Here is a 19,421-nt window from a genome sequence, read left to right as displayed (position 1 = left end):
AAACACATGAACGTGCCACTGCCGGTCACGGAAACTGTAGAAGATGTTTTGTCCGCTGCAAGGAGTGAAAGTAGCTTTTTTCTTTAAATAAAGTCTGGAATTTGTTAGGGCAGCAATACGCTGACCAGGGTATATGGCCAGCAAGGCTCTGTTGAGTCCATTCTCTCTTCTGTCTAGACTTGTGAAAAGAGGTGTTTCTTTCAGGTCCACGAGCTAGCAAAATTTGAAACATCCCATCACACTTTTACAAAGCATTAGCTAAACAAACTGGAAACTGCAAATGCCAACGTACCATGGCAATTATCAGAACAAAAACTTAAATACCTTGATCGTTTCCAAAAAATCAAACTTTGTTTTTTGTTTACATGTCGCCATCTGCCTTTTTAACGCCAGGCTCTCATTTCTTACCCCGTTTCACGTGTCAGGGCTACCTAGCCACTCCAGACACCTGGACTTCAAATTACTTAACAAATGTGGGTATGGAGGGCCTACCACCTGGAGAGTTTTTTCATTTCAAATAGTTTTACTAAAAGCTATACCTACCAATGCAATCAATATGGTGTAGCATCACAAATCTATATTGCAAAAACACAAAACAACCCACCTTAACTTCCTCACAGCATCACCCCAATTTTACTCTGCTAAATTAATCATGCTGTTTGGTATAATTTGATTTTGATCCATGTTCTGTTATTGAGTAGCACCTTACAGAGGGACCCACTCATCTCCTTTACTAAACACAAGCACCAAGGACTGGTTTTTGGTGGACTCTATTCTTGCAGTTGCCCGTGATATACCTCGTAAAAATAAGATGCCAGGATTTTAAGCTTGCCTCTCTAGCTTAGCTCACAGAAAGCCCTCATCCATGCTAAGCAGGCAGTTCTTTATCCTGCAGCGAGCTCCAAGTTGTTTGAACACAATGAATGCCAAGCTTTCAAAGAAAGGAAAACACAACCACTTTGGCAAATGTAAGGTGGCAAAAATTTTTTTAGTTGGATTGACGCATGCTTGCAGACACACATTGTGCATTCCTTTGAAAGTACGTTTCTAATAGCGCCTGCTCTGCATACTAAATAGACTACATCTGCCTTGTTAGCACCATGCCCCCATTTTCTGCCCTTTTTCACAACTCAGGCGTACCTGAACACTTCAAACATGTAGTCTAAAAATACTCAATATACTCAGGTATAGAGGGCTTTAAAATACTTGGAGAATTTCTTCTCCTATCTTAGTTACATATTGGAAGTTAAAAAGCAAAGTATGGACTACTAACGAGAGTTAAATGTCACAAGCAAAGCGGCATTCAGCAGAATGTAGGACAGCAGCGGAGGGTTTACTGGAACTTGATGATGAACTGGGCTATCACAAACTTGTAGCCTGCATCCCACGGCACCGCTGCCTTGCTGCTAGCACTACTGTCAGCGCTAGTTTGGTCCACTGTCCTTAAAGGAATTGCTAAAGTCGGTTTTAAGATACCATTTAATCTGAACTTATCCACCAAGGTGCAGAACTAAAGCCACACACACACTAACACGACGCTGATGATGCTCCTCAGCAAAGGACACAGCACAGAGCTCACAGCCAAGGCAAAGGACGGCTCAAGTGACTTTTTCCCCTCTTGGTACTCTGCTCTGTGTTGGATCCGCCAACAGCTGAAGATGATCCTAAATTATAGCTTCTCTGAAATTTTAGCAGCGAATGTTACGTCCTCACCACTCACATTACATCTCTTCTGCTCTCCTTACATCTCCCTCTTCTGCTTACTAGCCGTGACATGTCTTCTAGACAATTAACTACGCAGAAGAGGCTTTTGAGTACCCACTGTGATGCAGTTTTTTAATTAGGCCAGTTGCATAAATTTTTTTCCATACCAGTCCTGCCTCATTCAACCCACAGATTAGCTAGAAAACATATTATATAGCAAGAAATTTGCTTTATTCTCTGTGTTTTAAATGAATGAAGCTGATACTGACACTATCACTGATTCATTCATCAGCACTACCAATTATTTCCTAATATTTAGGAACCATAGATACGAACCAGAAAACTTTCCAAAAATCTAGACTGAAAAGACAACCCCTCTTCCCTCTAAGCTAACTCTAAGGTTAAAGCCAATGAACAGATGGATACCGAGAAGAGAAACGGGAAACAAAGCTTGTCCATGCTGTAGATCAAAGGGGCAGTCTGGAAAAATGAGGCAGGGCTCTGCTGAAAACCGTGGGACTCACAGTGATGCATTTCTGTATCTCTCTGTGCACCTCTTGGCCAATTCTGCATAGCTTAATCCAGCCCTCTATCTCACTATCAACGCCTGTCTGACTCTATAACAATGTGCTATAAGAAAAATCTCTAACGTGGGGATTGGGGAAGGGAATCTGAATTCAGTGCAGGCTATTACCTTATAAGAAGTAAATAAACGTGGAACATTGAGGGAAAAAAAGCTCTTTTTTCCATGAACATCATCCTTTCTGACCAATGAAGGCTTAATCTCTCAAGGTGCAAAGTACCTGGATTCTGCTCCACTGATCCTTTCTCTTGATTTCAAATATCTGAATAATCACATCGAGCTTACTCATACCCTTAGCTTCAAGCTGTGGACATGGGACTCAGAAATCCCATTTTCTTCAGCACCGGGCAAGTATATAAACAGCGTATCATTTCCTGGTTTCTGAATTCTTTAGTTTGAAAGATACCTGCGTATATATTTTAAACGAAATGAGGGGTTTCTGGCAGCTAATGGAGAGGCCACCCAAAGGAGGGTGTGGTGGCACAAGGCAGCCACGCTGGTGGGCACCACGGGTGGTTGGCAGATGGACAGCCCACCTACAAATGTTGGCACTGGAGAGGGTGAGCTGTGCAGAGCAGCTGAACTTCTCTTAAGAGTGCCAGAGAAGGACACAAGACAAAGGAGACGATTCACGGAAAATAAGGAAGATGTGTCCTCCTTTATCAGCCATTTCATGTTGGACTTTGTACAGAAACACCGCCTACGGCACCGAGATCGAACTGGTGGTCTGCGAGTTGGGCTTGGCTGGAGGGGTACCTCTCTCCAACACTTCAGAGCTTTCCACTGCAAACTGCAGTGGTGGGTACGTGGGCTGGGTCATGAAAAATTACTTTTTTAGTGTGATTTGTCACCTTCATCAGTAAGGTATGTATATAGCAAGTAAGTAATAAAGCTTTGGGGAGAAATTATTTTCTAGTAGGGATAAATCAGGCCTTGCCTTCTAGCTAGAACGATCTTTTGCCTCAAGTATTTCTTTTGCATGTAACTGCTGGCAACTCCATTTCCATTCCAGCCAGCTTTTCTCATTTTCTTCTGTAGTCAGCACAGTGAAGGTGGAAAGGGGGAAATCATGAAACACAGCGCCAAACCACTGAAAGGTGACTGTGAATCAATAACAACCTCTGCAGCTCAGCCACTGCTTGAGATTTGTAGTTGTGCAGATTACTCTTCCCAGATGATATAGGCTTATTAAAAAAAAAAAAAAAAGTTGAAACGAATACAACCACAATGAAAAAAACCAGGGGAGCAGCAGGCTGCTTTTACACTTCATAGAAGAAAAATGTTTTGATAAAAAAAATAATAAACAGAGCTCATCTTGGATCTCAGTAAGAATATCTGCAAAGTCAAACATGTAATGGTAAAAATTACATCATCTGTAATCTTTATACCAACTGCTTTTCTTCAAACAACAGTAACACAGAAATGCTATTTTGAGCAGAACTAGTCACTGTATTTGTTTTCCATTAGATATACAATCTAGAATGACTCCGACAGCTAGCTGGGCATGAACTTTATTAAACCCTGTACCAGTTGCATCAGCCCTAGTAACTCACTGCCTATTCTTGCTGCTCGCAATATTTCAGTCAAGCTTCAGAGGAACAGATAATACTCTGGAAATCTTGACGGGAATTAAGGCCATTGTTACTCGGAGTTAGACACAAACAAAGCAGAGAATCCACGTTTACTGAGCATGCCCAACCTCAGGTGAACACTACATGCTTCTGAGCACACTGCATTGATTTGAGGAGTTTCAGCGCTCAGTCATGATGTAGTACATCGCCTTTTCCCTCTTCCATGAAAAGTCTGGCCTGTACCATGTGCAACATCGGAAAAAAAAAAAAGGAAACATAGAAAATCCAGATTTGAAGACATCGACGATTCTTTCTTACCTCTATTCCTTCCTTGTTTAAGGCATATTCGTCAAAGTTCAAAATAGCAGTCTTGATAGTGCGGGGAGGGGGCAACACAGTCAAGCCAATATTAATAGCGTTGCTTCGTTTTGAGTCCAATACAATGATCTCCTGTCTCTTCCCATCTGCAGCAGTTTTCTTGGTAAAGAAGAGAAAAAGAATATTATTCCTCCAGTCTGTTTCATAAAGAAAAAGTCGCTCCTTTCACTAATGACTTCCCCTACTCAAGGGTGCTGACACTGAATGTAAATCTAATTAATTTATAGTCATCCAAAGAAGCTGAATTCTTCTACCACATCCTTGCTGGCATCAGCAGGAGCTGCCAGGATTTAACCAGAGACCTGAACGCAGCCTCAGATGCTGTGCAAAGCCGAACTAGCCTGAGACATAGGAGTCCCCGCGAGGGCTGGGAACGCTGCGGTTTGGGGCAGGAGTTGGTCCAAAAAAAGGTGTGAAGCTGTCTCTGCTGGCCGACAGCTCTGCTGTACAGCAGGACTGGCCACCACGGGGCAGCAGTCCAGCGGCTGATGGGCTCCAGGACTCAATTCCCCCTTGGATGCATCAATCCGGAGCGGTCACCGACCCTCTCTCGCCTGCATGGCTGGCTAGGGAACAGGCAGGGTGGTTCTCACCTGCCTGCCAGCACCCTCCTGTGTTATAAATCCCCCTCGAGCCCTGGTGAAGGAGCTGTAGAAGCCTTTCTGGAGACGCTGGCATGGTTTTCTGACCTCTGGCTGCCAGAGGAAGGGTATTCTACCTTGCTGCTCATGATAGGTCCATCAAGCCGTTCACAGGTACAGAACAATTTCAACCTTCCTACTTTTTTCAAAGTTTTATTTGAAACTAGACACAATCTTTGCATCTTACCTCCAGCAGAAGCTACAGTATAAATAACAATGAAAGCACAAGGAACTAACAACGTACGCTTTAAATTCTATTCTAGAGAAGACCCAAGAAATTTCTTCCTCTGTCTCCCCATCCTCACAGTGGCAAAATGCAAACCAACTAGGCAATGAGTCACAAATCACATATATGGCATAATGCAGTGCTGAACGTGTGGTCTTTGCACACCCCAGCATGCCTCTTTCTCTCTCATTATCCCCTGCTAGGTGTCTCTTTGGCAACTACATATGTCATATACCAGGCAGCTGCAAGAGGAGAGGACTCTGCTCCTCATACCCAGGGTTTTTTCCTCCCTCTCCACCCACATGAACTCTGGAAACACGTTTTCTCTGTTCCCCCTTCTTTGCCCTATCAGAGATGGGCTGAGGGATGCTGTCAAGCACAGGGATTTAGGGAGAAGACCAGCACACTGATGCAAGCAAGAGCAGAGATGCTTCATTATATATATATAAACCTGCGTTCCAATGCAGCGCAGGCTGCAGAGACGGGACCGTGACCTCCCTGCAGAGCCCGTTACCTGCACCCTGGTTAGTGGCTCCAGCAGCAGCAGCCTTAGCGCAAATGCACCTCAAAGGGACAAAAAGAGAGACTAAGCAATCCCTCTTTCCAGGCTGCAACGCGGCAGCCCATACAGCTGTTCAGAACCGGGAATCATCTGTGTTGCCTACAGCAGTGGTGTCTTTTGCATCTCCTGTGGATTTGAGGGAAGCCCAGGAGAAGACTCTTACTGCCCGAGTCTCAGCCTGTGCTCAGGATTGCTTTTTAGACCACAAAGCTTTCTTCTCCACCTCCTTTGGGTCTGCACCACAGCCACCGTGTCGGAAAACACCCTACTGCCAGGTCCACATGCTGTTTCTGCGTTGGAAGAACTGTCTAAGTTAGTCAACACGATTTTATCAAAGTACCTCCAGCTGTGGGTCAGCCCATAACGGGAATGCAGTTGTGTCATGACCTGTCATGACCAAGATGCCTTTTTCTGGCACAGCTCGGTTCCTTGCCTGCACAGCAAGAGGTATGCCCACCGGTCCCCCCAGCCCGCCCAGCGCGCGTGCGGCACCGCAGCCCTTTCATCGTACCCACGCGGTTAACGCGGCACGATGCAGCTTCTGCGGGTGGATGACGCCGAAGGCAAGTGCGCTTTACAGGAGCTGGGGACTACCACACGGGTAGGATCTCTGAAAGTAATGAGAGGGTTGGGTTTTTGAAACTTAAAAAGAAAAAAAAAAACCACTCTTGCAGTAAACAGGATAAACTTTAGGACAGCAAAGATAACATTTGTTTTCGATTTTTGTTTGCCTGTTCTGTCAGACCTGCTCTCTTCTTAACGTCTTAAAAGCACCCCTGAAGCCTTCTCGAACTTTCCCTTCTTTGACTAAGAGTCCTTTTTTTCTTGGGGAGCTACCTGAAGGATCGGAGATGCAGCTTCTCCTTTAAAGCAGTCATTTTTATTTCCAGGGCCATTAATCACATTTTCAGGACCACAGTTAGTGGCCGACACCACATAAAAACAAGTGGGGTTCACCAGAGACTGCTTCCTCTTGAGGCTGTATCGCACTGAGCCTTTTTTAAACCACCACTTTTTACCTTGTCCTTCGCCGCACACAATGACACAGCTCCAAAGAATTTATGCAGAAGGGAAAAGGCTGGGGGAAAGGAGTTAAATTTAGGCTTCCCACATGCGGTGTGGGTAAGCAAGCCTCAGATCTGCAGCTCTGTTTTTAAGCTCCTAAGTTTGACAAGAGAGACGTATTCATTTGAGGGACATACGATGCTAACCGCTGGGATGATTGAGACTGCAACAGCGCTCGCTCCTTCGCAGTGACTTATGGAAGACAGATGAGCTGTATAGGGGACGTATGCATGTAGGTATTTTCCAGAGCTATAACTGCAGCTGGGGTATAAAATTTGGGGGTAAGTCAGTCTTTTCAAGAACAGGGACAGAAGAGATTTCAAATCCATTCTGGGGACGATGGCTGAGTTACAAGGAAATCCTTTCCAAATAAATAAAAGGATGAAGAAAAGAGAAAGATTTTACTACTGTGAACTTTATTACCTCACCGCTAGGAAAAGAATTGCTTTTTGTCTGCAATGAAATTGCACATGTGTAAGCGTCTGACTGTTAAAATAAGCTACCACTATTAATTTCTATTACAATATTAGGTGACTTCAGACCGTGCTTTATAAGTTCATTAACAGAGAATGACTTCAAATGCTTGAGGGAACAGTGCACTAGTGCACTTGATTTTATATTTTAATGTGTCAGTGTGTAAAGTAGTCCTTGAACTGCTGAATATTATATTATTAAATGCAAATACAAAATTAATTATAAAAAAAAAAATATATCAGGTGGTATCATTTGTGGGAAACAAATGCTCCTGCAATGTATTAACAATTACAGTGAATTTAGATCTTTACAAGACCTAACTGGCCAGATTCTGTTACCTCTATTGAACGTGGGTAGTCCACATAGGTTACTTAAAAACTGTTACCGTCCCACAGAAGGTGATTTGTGGTCTGATGAGCACATAGTCTAAAACACGCCTCTTTGCTTTCATTAATACGGGAAACAGAAATATTTAAATCACTTTTCCAGTGGTCATATAAATAAGTAATGATATATGAGCATCAAGCCAGAAATATCTCCTGCATTTAAACTTGCAGAACAATCTGCATCAGTAGTACAGAAAAAAATGGGCAATCCCTTAATGGCATGATGGCAATTTTTTTATTTCTATCTCAATTAGCAAGGATTTAGCACTGGGGATTTAAAATGGAATCACTCAGCTGCCACTGACTTTGTCCAGGATATATATATATATAATCTTTTTCAGAAATTCTGGTCCACATTATGACTTGCCTTGGCATTTATTCAAATTGCAACAAACGTTGTCAAAAAGAATATGTGTCTAGGCATGTATATACACGTGTTCATGAAAACAGATTCCTTAATTTTTCCCTCCTAATTAGTTCTTATGTCTGTGGGCACATGATGGATCACTATATTCCAGAGGGTACAGATGAATCAGCAAAATAGTTATTTCAAATGATATGCAGATCCAAGCGGATGGCAGAAGGGCTGAACGACGTTTGATTCAGTGGTGTCTGCGTGTTTTCATTTCTCTTCACATAAAAATAAACACTTTGAAGTACTTTGCCAAAATACCTGCTTGCTTTGGCGGTGTGAGAAGGAAAGAAATTCTAGACTGGCTGGGAGTGGATACCTGATCGCTCTCTTTCTATTCGCAAATATAATGTCACGGTCCTCTGTTGTAGAAAATAAACATTCTGCAACAAAAGGTGCTCCACTAACTATAATCAATGTGCAAGTTGTCCAGTGTGGCGTAAGTTTTCCTAAAATCAAGAATCTCCCCTCCCAGCGCCCCCTCCTCCCACCCCCCCGCCAACTCCCATATTATATCCTACAATTTAAAATCCACTTTATTTTATTGCAGTCTATTGTGTTTAATGAAAAACTTCTCATGAGCCAGGAAGTAGCTGTTTATAGCTGTGTGTTGTGGAAATCACAGTGAAGGATTAGAAACTGGAGTAAAATTGGTTACAGCTGTATGAAAGAGCATACGTGCAAGATAGAGCCAAGCCCCCCCTACGCACCCTGACTTCGCTTTTCTTCTCATCCTTCTGGACTGTTCCTTTTCCGTGCACCTGCTTCCATCTATTGCTATGAAATCTAGAGGTCTGACTTTTGATTTGTTGCTCTGCCCTCTTTTTTTCAGCTGAACCAACTGAGCTGTGAGTCGGACTTTACGATATTATAGAATAAACCTGTTTTGGATTGCAGCCATTGGACAGGAGAAACTAGACACAACGGGGAATGTACTCCCTGGAAATAAACCAAGCAGTCTGGAAAAAGCGAGATCTATTCTAATTTCAGTGCAATCTTCGTATCAAACCTCAAGTCTTTTACGGATTCAGTGGTCTGCTTAATTATTCCCGCTCTCACTTGATCTAAGGAGCTTCTCCTACCCTGGAAGGTTTGCTGGTATTCACCAAAACCAGGCAGGAGTCTCAGAAGTCTGGGTAGACTTCCACTACCGAACTCCTCCGTCACCATTGTCTTCTCTACAGAGACAATGAGACTTCTATGTCTGTGTTATGGGACGGGGTGGAAAGAGAGCCAAGAGTATAACGTCTCATGCAGAGAGCAGTTATTAGTCTCCAAGAGGAAAGCAGTCACCTAAATCATTCCTCAGACTTGCACTAATTTCAAAGAAACCTGCTCACTCATCTTCCAGCCAGAAGCCAAAAGCTGTGCCAAAGTATCAGGCAGGTTTGGGAAGCAAGTGTGAGGGAAGGAAAATGGCCAAAGGTAGTTTGGGAACATGGACGGTGAATGACTGGAAAAGTAAACAAGTCAAAATTCCAACAATTTAACATTTTATCAACATTTCGGGTGAGAATGAAAGATTAAGAATCAGCCAGAGTGATCCATTACAATACTGGCACTTAGCACAAAGCTAAAGTTTGGAAATGGCAAATATGTCATCATTCCACATTCAATTCGAGGAATTAAATGTTTTATGGATCTAAGAAAACGCTCTCATTCCTTCCATCTATGAACCATCTGTGGCAGATTTGTATTTACAGGGAGAGAGATGAGGAGTAACATGCCACGACGTCACCAGCATTCCTTCCTCAGCAGAAAAGGAATTAGAGAGAGAAATTAATCTCAGCATTGGCCAAATGAATGATCAGCTGAACGTGGTTTTTGAGCTAATACACCATACGTTTCAGATCCACATGCATCTGCGGCACAAAAAATTCAGCTAAGAACAGTGATGGCAGGATCTACGCGAGCCATCTCGTTATGTACCTGTTGTTTGCTAGGTACTCGGTGAGGGGTTTGATTGTTCAAATTGCAATGTTTTCACTTGGCCAAGAAGATCAAGAATGACTATCAGAAAATTTTGAGTTAATAACCCAGACAAGTGACATGGAGAACTTTTACCATGAGACATCCAGTCTCCCCAGGTTAAGAGCAAACGATAATATATGATAAGTAATATATATAACAACTTTTGCCAGCCAAAGAGAAGTAAAATATTCAAGGTGCTGATTGGTTTTTATGTCACTACAAAACATATAGGCATACAGAGAAAACATACAAGTGATTCATTTATTTTAAGTAAGAGAGATGGACATCTTTTACTAGCATTTTAACTGGAAAAACCCATTGTTTCCCTGATACCGACTATTCTGCTTAGAACAAAAAGAGTTTATGTAGCCATGAAAAACAAATGTTCAAGCTAATAACTTTTTCAATGCTACTTCAAATTCCTACTAAATGTAACTATAAAAGACTTCCTTTTGTTGCTGAGTCTAATGTTAAACAGCCATGTCACCAGCCTTTGTGAATTTATTTTATAACAATACTAAGGAAGAGGGAATCCTAGCTACAGAGGTTATTTCCTGTGCCAGCTTCTATCCTAAAATTTGGATGGCCACATTGTACAAGTTAAGGATTTAAAATAGGCCTGTTCGCCAGTATAAAACAAACCCCCAACACCCCTGCAGAGTTTAGCTGTAAACTTGATCCAGCTGATAAATCGATCCTTCAGAGCAAAGCACACGTGTAGGCTCTCTGCAGCAGATCCAGTTTGACATTCTAACCTTTCCACACAATGATCAGGAAAATATTACCAAGTGAAGAACCGTCAAAGACACAGATATGAATCATCACACCGTGACCTTTATACGAATGTAACAGAAAATATTTCAGATTTCAATACCTAGTTTGGCACTCAGCTACAAGCAAGCTAGCGTGAAATCTGTTGGTATTCCCCACCCGAAGGGATACCCGAAAAGCGGCAGACCTGAGACAGGAGCACAGCTTGGCAGGTACACCACCCTAGGCTCATCTCCTACCTTCAGGCCATGGAATATCTTCCGTCATAGGGCAAGCTAGAAACACATCCCATAATTTCCACTGTTTTCATATAAACAACATAAATCACCTAGATTAAGTCAGAATGAATACCAATACAATAGCAAAATAATAGCAAGCCGAATACAAGCTGTACCTTTGTGACAGGCAGTTCCTTGGATTTAGACTCAAAGAGATGCTCCAGTTTGGAAGTGTCCACCTTAATGGGTTCCAGTTTCGACCACAGGAATTCTCTGCAGCGTTTGTTGTTTTTACACTGCCACTCAAATGGCCGTACCTCGTTCCAAAACAGACGGATGGTTTTCTTCTTCTTTATAAATGCTGGCTGACCCCTGGAAACCTGGGGTGACCCTAAACCCTGAGGAGTGCTGAAGAGTGGAGGAGGAGCCAATAAATTAGCAGAGGGCGGAGGTGGAGGTGGACATCCGAACAGCGGGGGAGGCGGTGGAGGAGGCAAACCCAGAAAAGAAGGTGGAGGTGGAGGAGGGGGAACAAGGGAGTCCCCAGGACCCATATCCATGTCCAACACATCTACATCATCCTCCTCCCCCAAGTCTGTAAAATCCATGTCTTTGATTTTAAGTTCTCTAGGATTAGCCATGAGCTGATCCCAGATGTAGTCAGATTCCTTCTTTGGCTGTGCTGGTGTTTTCTCAGGGACCTGTTCACTGATTTCATCTTCAGGCACGGCTGTCCCCTTGGCCAGCTCACCGCTGTTGAATTTTTCCGCAAAGGCTTTCACGCTGCCTTGGTTGTCCAGATTTCCAATCTCCATCTTTTTGACGCTTTCATCTTTGGCCTGCTTCGTGGCCTGGAGGATAGAGATCCTACTGGCTAGGCTAGTGAGCGACTCCTCGCTTTCCTCCGTCTCCTTCTTTTCCTCCTTCGCCTCCAGCTCCTTCTCCTCTTCATCCTTGGGCTTTTTGTTATGCGCATACAACATGTCCAGCATAAACCGCTTGTTGTTGAGGATGTTGCTGCACTGCTCATTCACACCAGCATCCTGAATGGTCTGCGACCATGGACCTGCAATCACACACACACAGATGGGAAGAGTCAAGGGAAGGGAGCCAGAGCACCGAGAACACTCTTCAACCCACCGGAAAAAATCTGGGGGACACATGCACAATTAGTCTGAAGCTGGGCAAGCAGCAGCTTTGAAAATTTTGAAGTAAGTGACAGTGCTGATACATGGCCCAACCTTGATGGGCTGGGAGTAATTCTCAAAAAAGGAATGGGAGCAGAAAATAATCAGTGCAGCTCCGGAGGGACTAGATAACTGTCAGGATTTCAAGGTTCAGGTTTCTCCTGAAATCTGTCAGGTTTCACTTTGTACTTACTAGCCCAGCTCATTTTATACAGCGCATAAATGCTCAGAACCTTTAGTGATTTGGAATGGGGCTTCAATGTCACGACAACGGCACAAAATAGGTTATTGTCGTACTTTTCACCTGGCCATAAACTGGAACCACCCCAGGAAAACTTCCTTATAAAAGAGATCTTCCCTGCCTGATGTCAAGGTCAACATGTAACTGCTTCCTCCTCCTCCTCCTCCTCCTCCCTCCCTGCTGGCTAGAGGAGGACACCTTCCACATCTGGCTGTTGCTCAGACCTCCTGGCTGGGTACCTGGCCATCCTCACAACACGGACTATCTGAACCCCAGAGCAGGCTGCATACCCCGGGTACAGCTCTCAGGGCAACTCAGTGAGTGTAAGCATAAGCAAGATTTTTAAAGTTGTTTCTAGGAGTATGAGTACCTTTATAAAAGATTTTTGAAACTGCTGCTCATCAACCACTGTTACCCTCCCTGTAATATATGACGGCACTGAAAGCCTGATGGCCGCCTTCCCACATCACGATCATTTAACATCTCACTGTAATGAAGCTTCATCTTTCTGACGACTACTTGTCTCAACAATAATCTGCAAAATACTACGCTTGAGACAGCACCATAAATAACAAACTATAGCGGTCAAACTGTAAAAATAAATGATGTAAGCATCTCTGACTACATTTCCCTGAATGTAATACTGCTAACCAATGTGGATAATGTGTCTAAAAATTATGGTGCTTCTTTTTCCAGTGGGCATCAGATGAAGTGATTAAACATGGACAAAGATAATTCTTCACACTTACTGTATTTCCTGTATGTGATTCTTTCTGTTCCCCATAGTCTTTACACATTTTATTAATATATTATTTCTAACTCTATTTCTTAAACACATTTTATTTGGATTGCTAGCCTGTCTTCCTTTTGGCTCCTTGTGGTTAAAGTTTTTCTTTTATACCTGTCAGTTGCCCTTTCTCTTTAACTTCCATTTTACCTTTCTTTCTCCCCTTACGCTCCCACCTTTTTCAATACTTCAGAGTTTTAAACATCTTTTACGGCTTCCTTCTTCAACGGACTTGCTTTCCTACCACGACACCTAGCTCTGCGCTCTGAGAAGATGTCCCCTCGGCAAGATCCACATCCAGGCCCCCACAACAACCCCCTGCCGCTTTAAAATAACACCGTGTTAAAAGGTAGGACGGGTCTCACAGGACAAAGCATATGGACAGCAATGACTCTCACTTCTATTCCGATCAACCTCTAAACCCCATTTTAAAATTAGTCCAGAGGTTTAACCCCAGACAAAAGAAAGACTTTTTTTCAGCAATGGATACGACCTCCAAAAGTGTTTCCCCCTACTTTCCTGCAGGAGGCTTGACTGCTTCCATTACCTGTTTCCTCAGACTTTATCCACGGGATTGCTTTCTCACCAAGATTTGTCACCTGAGGTAGTCTCTTAGATTTGTCTCTGAGGTAGTTTCACTAGACAACACCTTGCCCACACCATAGATTTTACCCAGCTGAGCTCCCCCCAGAGGATTTCCCCCTACTCCCACCTTTCCTTCAAAGATGTTCAAGACTGCTCCCAGGATCCCTCCTACAAATCCCACGTGACCTACCCGCTCTCAGTTTCACCAGCTGGGATCCTCCAGGATTTAATCCCTTTGCAAAACTGCTCATCAAAATTCCCCCCGAGACAATCTCTGTCTCCCCAAGTCCACCTCCCCCTGCCCTAGCTGATCAAAGATGATTGCTGTGAAGACTCTTGCTACCTTGGTGGTCCCTTCTGCCGAAACCAGGACATCTCCTCTCCACAGGTGAAGCTTTGAAATACCATCAGGGAAACAACACTTGTGGGAAGCCAAATTCAGCAGGATGGCTAATGAAAGAGGAGCCAGGACCAATGGCTTTATTCTTTTGTCCTTAACGCATCTGGGCAGAACCAATGGGCCGCCTCGTAAATGGCAAACTGCTTGTTGGGAATGTGGGAACTGCTGGAGAAAGCACTCTCGTTTTCTTTCTGAATCTCCTCGCCTACTAGAGAGCAAACGACTCACTACATGAGACCTCCTACATAGGACAACCTAATAAATCTTTGGTCTACTGGTAACGTAGGTCAATTTTAAGATGTCAATTTTTTGCTAATAGGGTACATTTCTTACCTTTTAACAAAAAGTACATAAACAATTAGAATGGTAACAGGTTGGTAACAGACAAGATGAGGGGAAAACCCCTGTAACCTGTTCTCCCTTACTTGCATTTGGATTATCTTGGACTATGCCACAGTGTAATGACACTCCTCATCTGTCATACCTCCTCTCCCTTTCCTACGTATATATCCATCTACATTCTTTAAGAGTACAATAGCATTCTAAGTAACTCAGTTTTGGTGCTGGTTGAAAAGAAGATAGCTCTTAAATTTAGAATCAAATTAACTTCTGCTTCCCAGAAAAAAAAAAAAGTGATAGGGTTTAAACACGAACAGTACGTTCTGACAGTTTATCTCTGCGAGGTAATCCTTGTGATTCAGAGTTATCCCTCCCTCTTCTTTCAGGAAAGAGCAAAACTATTTTGCACTGTGAAACAATTCTTGTTTTCTTATCTAGAACTTAGAAAACCTAGGACAACGCACTCTACTGTTCAGCCCTAAGAAAACTTAGGAACCAAATGCCCTAATCACATTACATTCCTTTGCCTCCCTATAAAAAGGGGAAAAGAGAATCAACAGAAGTCAAAATCTGCCTTTTACTCCCTCCCTGCCTGGGCTGCATGACAAGCTCTGGTTGTCCTTATCTCTCCAGGTAGAAAACTGGTTCTTCAGGTGTTTTCCAGGCTGGGCCTTTACAGGTGCCTGGTGGCATATCTGAGCAGAACCACTGGTCACTACGGAACTGGACTTTTCCAGACAAGGCCTATTTCATGTGCTCCTCCACACGAGCTGAAGACGGCCACAGCCCAGACCTATCTTCAGCAGCTCCTATGTATCTCTCTCTGCTTTCTGAAGCCTAACCAAGACAGGAGAACTGGAGGGAAGGGGCAAACATCCCAGCCCTCATTGCTCTTCCTCTTCCACTAAAAGGATCAGAAAAGGCATCTGGAATCTCATGACAAATCATGTCAGCACAGCCCCTCGTCTCATTGTTTTATGGGTAGAAAACCTCCCCAAAATCTCTGGGAGCTAGAGATGTAAGTTGCTGCAACACAACGATTCAGTAGTTAATATATTAATCCTAGGGGAAGAAAATGGTCTCGAATCAAAGGAATCCTCATTTCATCAAGGCCTTACTGCCCCTCAAACACAGAAACCCCATCAAAGTCTGTGGATTTCCAAGCAGAGAGTAGTCCAGACTTGGCCATGGTGAAGAAAGCCTTAGACAGGCGCAGAGGGTTTGTTAGCTAATTAACACAACAACAGAGCTGCTAATGTAACATTTTTTTTTTCCACCAGAAACCCTCCGTTATTGAAAAAGCTTCACTTTACCAGTTTCATTGTCACTGGTTAACTTGTCCTCTCTCTCTTCCCTCTCTAAAGTGCTGCTTGCTGAGGATATGCTGGATGCAGAGCAGTTGTCTTTTTCATTCACTTCCTCATTCTGCCTCTCTTTTTCACTGAGTATCGCACTTTCTTCTGGCTCTCTCTCTGGTCCTTGCTCCACCTCACTCTCTGGTCCCACCTCTGTAGCCTCTATTTCCTTGGGTGTCTCCGTTCCCTGCTCGGCCTCAGCCTCCTGCTCTGGTTCTGGTTCTGTCTCTGTCTCTGGTTCGGGTTCACTGGCACTCACTGGTGGAGAGAACAACGGGAGAAAGAGATTCACTTAACAGTGGAGTCGTCTCAGGCTCACCCCTCTAAACGAGAGCAACGTGGAAGCTGTACAAGTGCCTTATGGAAAGAAAATAAACGGCAAGTCCACGGCACGCTGAACGTTGGGAGCAACGGACTGATGGATGTTGTGCGACAACAGCATTGCACGTGAGAGTGGGCTGGCAAACCCCCTCGCTTGCTGTCTGGAGCCAGCCCACTGTTTTTATACATACTTCCACAGCTGGAGTGTTGGACCTGCATAAGGATTGGAACGAACCAGCAGAAAATGGGCATCCCACTTGAGCGTGACATGGACAACTCAGTGCCTAGACAGAGCCAGGAAGGAAGAGATCTTTTAAAAAGCAAAAAGGAGGGAGATTGTGGCTTTTGGCTGAATTTTCTTTGGGTTCTGGAAGAATTCTTTTTTCACCTGATGAGGAACACTTCAACGAAAAAATACAAATATTAGTTTTATTAACACAGTTGAATGGCACAGTCTGGAAATGGCACTGTCACACATTTGGCTGACAAAAACCATATGTTCTTTCATGCATATTTACTTCAGAATAGCCACATTAAAACTGAACAAAGTTTCCAACTGCTTGGCATATGGCACAAATTTAGTTTCCAATTGGTTGGCATATGGCATACGATAAGCTTTTTTATCCGTTGGCACACAGCAAACACTGTTGATAGTACACTTGGTTTCTTCTTCCCTGCTTTATCACTGACAGTGAAATTAATTCATTCACCTTTAGGGTTTTTAGCTATAACAGCAGATTTTCACATGCAAGTATTTTCTGCATGCTGCAAAGAAACTGAAGAGCATCCACACATATTCACATCAAGCAGCTCACAATTTTCTGAAAACTGAAATGGCCATGCAAGAGTGATGAAAATGGACATGCATGTTAGTTCTGCATACTTCCCAAATTCCCTCTTTACTAAATCTTGTATTGGGTGGGCTGAACTACAATGACCAAGTCATACTCTTGTTTTTCCCCTCTGTTAACTATTTTTCATCAATATTGCAAAAGAGCCCTCCGGACTTGTCATGGTCTTTGGAGCACATGACATACAATGAGATTTTCTTCAAGAACTACATGAACCTTTGAAGGAAAAAAAAAGTATCACACCAGAATGCAAACCAAACATTTCAGTCCTCTAGCTAGCAAGTAAATAGATTTATCCTGAGAAAGTGTATAAGCCAAAATAATGAAGGTCACAATGTTTTCCTAAGACTGTTTCATGTTATGTGCCTATCCTATTTTCTGAGACATCCACAACAAAGAACAATGATTTCTAATAACGCCTGTGCCTATCTTTACAATAACACATACAATTTTAAACTAGCTTTCAGTAATGCATCTTCAGTACCACACTATTCCACTTCATTTCATATAATTTACATGTACAAAACGGCAAATTATTTTTTTGCCACTGATCTCACTGGAGCTAAGCTTCTGCACTTTCACAATTGATTTTAAATGTGTAGTTAGTTAAATAACCAGACATGCATATATAATACATTTATATAAAAGAAATGTATACATAATATGTTTAATATAAACTCCACGCTCACTCAAACCCCTTTGTTTTAAAACACTCCCAATTAGAAGCTTACTTTTCTCCCTCTTCTACATGGACAGCATCTAAAAGTCTAATATTAGATATGTGAGCCGCTCTGCACATGCCTTGTCTCTCTAAACGTACCTTACCTACGACCGTACCCCGGACACTGCCTATGAGAGAATCAAAACTATGGAGAGCTGGCAAGAAGCTGGCAGACACTCTGAATCCTACTGGTGTGTTTCTGACCACAGCTGTCAGCGTGTAGGTACAGCACAAGAACATTTTAAAGTCAAGCCAAGATTTGAATATAACTGAGATGGAAGCTTAGGAATCCTTCAGGAGTTCCTGGAACTAACATGCTACTGCAGCATGAAAGACTCTGAGCTTGCCATGCTGCAACGGTCCGTACATACAGATGCCATCAATTCATCCTTGAATAATCATAGTTTCGTACGAATTTTAGATGTTTCTCTCTAAAAACAAAAGCTGTCATGCAATAACCAAAAAGGACAACTCTAGCAGCTCAGGTGGAGGAAAAAGCTGACTAGAACATGGCCAGGACTGCTAATGCTTATGGCACTTTTGTCATCATGAAGCTACACTGAAGATTCAACAAGATAAAGTCAGGGGAGACATAAGAAATGCTTGAGAAAATGAAAATGTTCAAAAGAATTCTGGATACTCTTCAAACAAGGAATATTCCACGCATACTGGAAAGATGCAGTATCTTAGCAGAATCTAATAGATAACAAGGAGTAAAAAGCAATATACTGACACAGGCTGCTCTTTTGAGTTCAAGGAGAATCAAACCCTAAGCACTTCTAGAACAAAAGAAGGGTATGCTGACACTCATTTTGACGGTGTCTCTCTCTCTCTCTTTAGGGATAATCTCAAACAAGCCACCTATAACCCAAATAACTTATAAATAGTGAGCTAAGTCCAGCAGCGCTTCCCTTAAAAAGCAGTTCATAAATCATATCTGTCAGCAAACACTAGCAGGAGAACAAAGCCAGCAAGCTAGACGTGTGCCCACCGCTTTCAGTTCCATCGTATGATCTATTGTGCTGATATTGGTGAGAACTTAAGATGTTAAAAAATACAATTCTCCGTGAATGCTTGGTGGTGGCCTATTTGAAATGAGCTGGAACTTTCAGTCCCATATCTGCTGGATCCATTTTCACACCAGACCAAACACTACTCTAAGTGGCAACCTTGCAGGTGGCAATGGAGTTAAATAACAGACCAGGCTCTGTCCCTTGTCTTCAGACTTCTGCTGGTGGAAAGCGCAAAGACTCAGGGAAGCAAGCACGGTCAGATCAAAAAGCATCAACAGCAAAGGCGGCGTTCTTGAGACGTTAAGAAGTGTGATGCCATTATAAGCAACAGATTATTTTTTTAAAAAAACCCAATTCTTACGCATACACAGTTCTTAAAACCTAAACTGGGATTGCCAGATTCAGTAGTAGAGGTAATCTCTTCTCCCCTGAATATGTGATTTTTCACACTTCTCTCAAGGCTTAGGGTTTTTTTTTTCTGCCCCCTATTAAAACAAATGAGCGAGTTGAGGTCTTGAAATGAGCAGAACTTTTACTTGCAATTGGATTAATCAGGAAGAGGAAAACTGAATGTGGCTTTAAGGACTAATTTTTGAGTCACATGCCCACTTCTTTTTCTGCCAGAACTTCATCTCTAAAAATGTATTATTGGAAAAAAT

General features: G+C 42.9%; 1 protein-coding gene across 6 annotated transcripts in view; it reads right to left on the bottom strand.

Annotated features, from left to right (window-relative positions):
* The window catches only part of FHOD3 (formin homology 2 domain containing 3), a 388,990-nt gene that overhangs the window by 54,282 nt on the left and 315,287 nt on the right, over nt 1-19,421 (bottom strand). For all 6 annotated transcript variants that reach the window (XM_075022703.1, XM_075022701.1, XM_075022699.1 and 3 more), the window contains 3 exons: nt 15,815-16,114; nt 11,139-12,028; nt 4,177-4,335 (listed from right to left, as the gene is read on the bottom strand). In XM_075022703.1, the coding sequence (XP_074878804.1) occupies nt 4,177-4,335; nt 11,139-12,028; nt 15,815-16,114 (1,349 nt within the window). The remainder of the gene's footprint in view (nt 1-4,176; nt 4,336-11,138; nt 12,029-15,814; nt 16,115-19,421) is intronic.

Source organism: Buteo buteo, chromosome 3 (genome assembly GCF_964188355.1).
Source record: "Buteo buteo chromosome 3, bButBut1.hap1.1, whole genome shotgun sequence".
Taxonomy (NCBI): Eukaryota; Metazoa; Chordata; class Aves; order Accipitriformes; family Accipitridae; genus Buteo; species Buteo buteo.
Note: the sequence above shows the minus strand (reverse complement) of the source record. Positions and strands in the feature narration are given on the sequence as shown.